The 5,966-nt window shown below is 33.8% G+C and overlaps 1 protein-coding gene across 2 annotated transcripts; it reads right to left on the bottom strand.

Annotated features, from left to right (window-relative positions):
* Positions 1 to 312: 312 nt before the first annotated feature.
* LOC108329904 (uncharacterized vacuolar membrane protein YML018C) lies at positions 313 to 5,409 on the bottom strand. Of its 2 annotated transcripts, none has more exons than XM_017564283.2 (8): positions 5,141 to 5,409; positions 3,648 to 4,046; positions 2,775 to 2,989; positions 2,177 to 2,247; positions 1,996 to 2,094; positions 1,739 to 1,856; positions 1,529 to 1,664; positions 313 to 632 (listed from the first exon to the last, which is right to left on the bottom strand). In XM_017564283.2, the coding sequence occupies exons 1-8, from the start codon at positions 5,219 to 5,221 to the stop codon at positions 570 to 572; spliced, it is 1,182 nt and encodes a 393-aa protein (XP_017419772.1). In that variant the 5' UTR covers positions 5,222 to 5,409; the 3' UTR covers positions 313 to 569. The 2 variants fall into 2 exon arrangements, with proteins under 2 accessions (XP_017419772.1, XP_052732812.1); XM_052876852.1 differs by having other exon boundaries at positions 3,987 to 4,046.
* Positions 5,410 to 5,966: the final 557 nt, after the last annotated feature.

The raw sequence follows: 5,966 nt of genomic DNA, 5'->3' as shown, positions 1-5,966 counted from the left end.
ATATGCTAAGTTATGCAATTCAACTAGAAACTCGTTCGTCTAATTCCTTCACTCAATGATCAGTCCAAAGTTTTTAACATTGTTTTTTCAGAAGCAACTTAATGAGATTTCAAAAACTAATTTGTGACAAGTGTGGCATATTTCATTAAAAGACCTAAAAAATATTTATTCTTTAAAGTGATTTAAAACAGGTTATGTTTACATTGATAGATGCACCAAAAACGGCAGGGATGTATTGGGATGTATTGCATGATAAATGAGTTACATCATAACATATCTAAGAAAAAAAAAAAAAAAGAATCTTAAATTACATGGAGAAAAAAATTGCATACAGAAATGTAAAAAAAGGCTTCATTACATTGATTTGATCCGTGGCTAATAGGTCAACCTATAATGTAAACATGAACTTCACCCTAGAATCATATACACAAAAAAATTACAGCACCCATTCAGCGCATTGATTTATGATATACATTGTCTTGTGGTACAGCACCCTATCAGAACAATGGACGGATGATGGACCGAACAAAGAATCAACTATGGAAAAAATTAACAAAGAAAACAATATGCTACAATCCCAACTTCTTCGTCAACCTGTCTGAAAGATTAGCTATTACAAAGCCTGCAAATACCTGCAGTTCAATTCCAAACCAATTCCAGCATTAATACGTAAACAAATCGCTGATAATGATTTGTCTCCATCACTCAATAGTTAGTATGTTGGTGGACAAAAATTCCTATTACATCTTTACAGTTATACGTGTTCAGTTTAATTAATTTTGGAAGAAATTTAATGCTCTTTCAGTAACATTTTGGTCACAACAAAATAAGTCAATCCATCCATACGATAAACAAAATTACAATGTGGTGATCAAAAGCCATTCATCAAATCCGAGGACAACCGTCATTTTCATTCCTACTTGGTCCCTAACCTTGGCATGTGTCATCTTATTAGTCCTTAAAATAAAAAAGTGCAAAGTATTTGGTCTATTTTTTGTCTGTCAAATTAGTTCCTAACAAAGGTCTTATGTTTCGGGGCTTATATTGTTGAACAAAAGCACAAACGGAGGACAAAATTGACTGAAAACAAAAACAAAAGGTTAAGGACTTGTATTTGTGTTTGTTTTTCAGTGCAGGGACCGATATGACAATGCGAGACAAGATTGGAGACGAAAGTGGGGTATATTTGATGAAATCCATTTCCTGAAGTTACTTGACAAGCAACATAACTCACGCATGATTGAATTTAACAATATGCTATCCGCAATAATTTGTAGACGAGACCAAACAGGCAACCCCCACAAACATGCCCTCAACAACTCATGAATATGGACATGCCCAAACAAACAAGCGGGGAAGAAAATATAAACTATCTGAACAGATATTAAACTGCAAGGGTCATCATAACACCATGAGGAAAAAGGACCTTTTTTTTAACAAATATAATTATTGTTATCATTTGGGTAAATAGAAACAAAAATCCTACCGAGGTACCAGCTAAAAAAGATCAAGTAGTTGATAAAAATACCTGAGCTGAGCCAAGAATGTATACTGCTGAATAATGTCGACCATGAATTACCATGTCAGCCACCATTGCCAGAGGAATGGTGAGTGACATACCCAAAGTGGCCACAAGGGGAGTAGTCCATACCACGCAAAGTGCCCTGGGTGGATAGGTAAAGATTGAGTTATTACAAGGATTTGAATCAATAAATTTGAAAGTAGGCTTCTCATGTACCAGAAGTAATCTGAAAGTACGCTTCCAATAAATCCATTTGCAAGAACCACTTCGTCCAGTTTAGCAGAGTGGGGAATGCTGAATTTTGGTTCAATTCCCAAGGCCATCAATGGCCAGACTGAGGGAAGTATAGAAAAGAATTAGCAATCTTTTAGTGTAGAAATTCATAGTTTTTCATGCTCAACATATAAACGAGATCATAAAGTAGTAAGCTATTGATGAGTAAATGCAGAAACATTGATAAGAAAAAAACTTACCAAGCCACCACAGTGCTACTAGGGTAAACAATCCAATATACCCAAACAGCTTTTGCACATCAACCCTTTCTCCTTCGCCAGAAAATTTCTTAAGAAGAACTGCAGTAGTAATGATTCAAGAAATGGTCATGATCTATCTAAATTAACTTATTTAAACAGAACAGCCAGGACATTGCTTAACCTGTAAATAGGCCATATGACATAGCTGAGAGAATTCCAAAAAGATCGCCAACCAAAGAATGTTTTCCATTGCTGAGCACAAACATAAACTGTCAATGTCCCAAATAAAGCATTACAAAGAACAAGATGTAATAATATATTTATTTATAAGACTCAGTCTCAGATTAAGAACAGTCCTGATGACAGCATCCCAGGATAGTGGAAATGTCATGAAAAACAAGAACTTGGCTCCCTAAAGTTATGCCATATGATTTAAATAATTATCTTTACTTTTGAATTAGAATCCTTTCAGTTCCATCCTTATGAATGGCATATATACATCAACAAACATACACAGAAAGAGATAGATTTCTAAGAAATACAAAACAGGACAAAGAAAGATCAGTTGAAATTATATTTTTTACCTCAATGATTTTCCTGTCATTTTGACATGAATTATTTACGGGGACTTTTTTAGTTACTCTGTAACTTCAGGTAATTATATTGTATTGTACTATGACATTTTCTGTTTGAGATTCAGCTAAAACTAACCACTATTCAGCTATAACTAGAAAATTTGCTAAATGCGATTTGGCCATAAAAAGGATAAAAAAGCTTACGCATCACTTAATTGAGATTCATCCGCAGCCCAAGTTTTCCCCATTGTTGTCATGACAACCCCAGCCATGCTGACTAAGACAGCAACTACTTTTGCTACATTTAAAGAGTCTTGACCCATAAATGCACCAATGAAAAGTGTGAAAAGTCCTGAAGTTGATGATAATACTGTTGTACTTGCAACACTTGTTCGTGCAAGGGCAGCATTTGATAGGTACTGAAAGCAACAGAAGATAATTAATAAAGCACCATTGCTACTTCCCTAAAGCTGTTGTGGAAACAGCAGAATAAGCAAAAAGGTTCAGCATTTACAACTGAAAAACATCACCGTGGAGAAAAAGAATAAAAGTATAAAATGAAGAAAGGCATGTTGAAAAAGTTCCATAGAATCGATCACAGGCTGTCAGCAAAAAAATACAAAAGTTGAAAGTATGAGAAGGATGGAAACATCTTATTCTACTAATATGAACAATACGGCAATTAACTAACTAAAGGACATGTGAACTTAGACTTAGGTTCTATATGAATTATCTATCCAGTGTGACCAAGGGTCTGGTGTTCTGAAGTTTTCCCTAGAGTATAGGATACATGCATGTATTGATCTACAATATGGTGTAGAAAATCTGTTCACGCAACATCAACTTATCAGCAAGAGAGAGCACTGGTCCAAAGAGATTATAAAAGTGTTGCGTTTGTTTTGCATTTTCTAAGTCATTGTGGAAGGAGACATCTATCAACGACTTTAACTGATAAGATTTTAATATAATGTCACATCTTGTCAACTCAGTATCATAGGCTTCTTGTAGGACATATAATCAAGCTTTTTTTGTCCTTCTTAACCAAAAAACAAAACAGGGATATCACTTTGCAGTTACCTCTGTTATAAACCAGATAGGTGCAATGTAAAACCCATAAGCAGCAATTTCCTTAGCAGTAAGTTCTTTCTCCACCTTTAGCACATTAGTATTATCATTATATTTAGCTACCAATGGCTTTACTTCTGAAAGTGTCGCAAGGTCTAAATCACTATCTTTCCGAATCACACTCCCCAGTTCTAGTTCAAAGTTTTTCTGCACTCCATTGCTTTTGAGAGGAGAGCTAATGCTGACAGAAAACTCATCCACGCACTCTGCATTTTTACCACTTTTAGAGGAGCGGGATTTAAGTAAGTTACAGAACCAGTCCTTAATGAATGCTATTGGGAGGTAAACTACCATAAGAGAAGCTCCAAGATATGTTACTGCAAACGGCTGCTTATAATCTGTAAAAATATCCTGTAGAGAAAGATTTTGCAGAAAATTATTCACATGTATAAACTTGGAGGCTGAAATTGTTGCATGACAATGTAACATTAAATAGATACTAAGATACCCCTTAAGCAGGATTTAAAACTACAAGAGTAATACGAAAAAATACAATCTCTCCATGTGCGGTTAATGAATCATAAGTTTTGTTGCAAGAATATTAATAGTATTAATACAAATATAAATCATCAATTAATAGTGTCCACATGTGGGCACATGTAACATACAGCAACATAAGATATAACTAGAAATGCATATCGAACGCTCCTCCAAAGAACCAAGAACAAATTGTATGATACATGGCTTTTCAACTCTCACTCAAAACTATGATGACCAAATGTTTCCGGGTTTGCTATACTATAGTAATTGTTTCACTTCACCAAAAGGACATAGGGTCTGTTTGGATCAACTTAACTTCTTCATAAGATATTCTTTACAATTCTTTTCATATTAGCTTCTCTAATAGATGATTTTTAATTCATGTATAAGTTAGTTCCAATTTCTGAAAAATAAATTATTTCTTCTTTACTTCTTCTTTCTATCCTAAGAGCATTTATAAAATTACCCAAACATACCCAACTATCGGATTAAATGATTGAATTATAAAGTTTGAAATGCTTCATAGCATGAAATAATAAAAAGGCCGATCCTTACAAAGAGCTGTAATGTAACTCAAGTGGTACCAAGTGTATTAGAAGAGTTGAAATGGGATCGGAAACCGAAGAATTCGAAGTTCATTTGTATGCAGCTCAAGTGCAGACAAAAGATACAAGCCTGCACTTTAGCCGCACTTCCTTTCCCCAAATTAGATGTCCAGATCTTGTATCTCATTATTATATCACAAAGAAATACAACCCCAGGATTGCGGAAGTTTGGAATATCAAGTCAAATGAAGTCAAACATCAATTTGCACTCAGTTTTGATTGGGTGATCGGTATAACCAGAACCAGGAATAAATATTTAACCTCATTCAACAATTACCAAAGAATCATAACCTAGAATCAAGGACAGTAACTAGGAATCCCATAAAAAAACAGAAGAACAAAAATTGGTTAAGTTCGTACCTGGGTAACTTCAGCGGAGGTAACCCAAATAACAACGACAGTGGCTATTAGGAACAAGCCAGCTTTGTATCTCCAACCCATCGCAAAAACAAACTATGCCTCGATGGACGAAGAAACTGCGAGATCCGTACTCTTCCACACCAATTTCCCTACCAGATCTTAATCTTTGCCTTGCTTTAGAATGGAGCAAAACGCAACAGAACTGGGTGAGGTATGGTGGGTGCAGGATTCTTGTAACCACCGAAAAGCCAAGTCTATGAAGAAAACGTTAAAATTAAGTTCCTTTTAATTTGTTAATACCTTAATTAATTCTTCCTCACCTGTCACGGTAAGGTATCATTAGTAACAGAACCACCACTTTCCCAATTACAAAAATTAGTATATTTAAATTTAGAAAAAAATAGTATATTTAAATTTACAAAAATAGGACAACAACTTAAGCTCTGAAAAGAAAATATCAATCCACAAATTACAAGTTTAAAAATGTGAGAAGACATTATGGTATTATTATTATTATAATTTTAATATATTTTTTATAAAGGTATTAATTTCTATTACAATTTATTAAAAGTGGTTTTAAATCTTCATATTTATTCGTTGTAATTTTAACTGCTAAAATTAAGTCTATCGTGTTTTGTCTAATAATTGTGTAATAATACCTAATACATAATCAAAACGCGACGTGATATTAATTTAAAATTAATGTAAAACGTTAACATAAATAAAGTATGAAATCACATTGTGTACTATATTCTAATATTTCCTTTTATAAAAGGATATAGATTACCATGTTTATTATGAGCTGAAATATAACCAAAGAAGTCCA

The sequence above is a fragment of the Vigna angularis genome, chromosome 4 (genome assembly GCF_016808095.1).
Source record: "Vigna angularis cultivar LongXiaoDou No.4 chromosome 4, ASM1680809v1, whole genome shotgun sequence".
Lineage (NCBI taxonomy): Eukaryota > Viridiplantae > Streptophyta > Magnoliopsida > Fabales > Fabaceae > Vigna > Vigna angularis.
Note: the sequence above shows the minus strand (reverse complement) of the source record. Positions and strands in the feature narration are given on the sequence as shown.

What these genes read in the sequence shown, in the direction of transcription:
- LOC108329904 (XM_017564283.2), bottom strand. Translation starts at nt 5,221, where the DNA reads ATGGGTTGGAGATACAAAGCTGGCTTGTTCCTAATAGCCACTGTCGTT. An exon ending in CTATCTGGTTTATAACAGAG is followed by an intron (nt 2,990 to 3,647) that starts GTAACTGCAAAG and finishes TGTTGCTTTCAG; the next exon opens with TACCTATCAAATGCTGCCCT. An exon ending in ACATTCTTGGCTCAGCTCAG is followed by an intron (nt 633 to 1,528) that starts GTATTTTTATCA and finishes ATTGAACTGCAG; the next exon opens with GTATTTGCAGGCTTTGTAAT.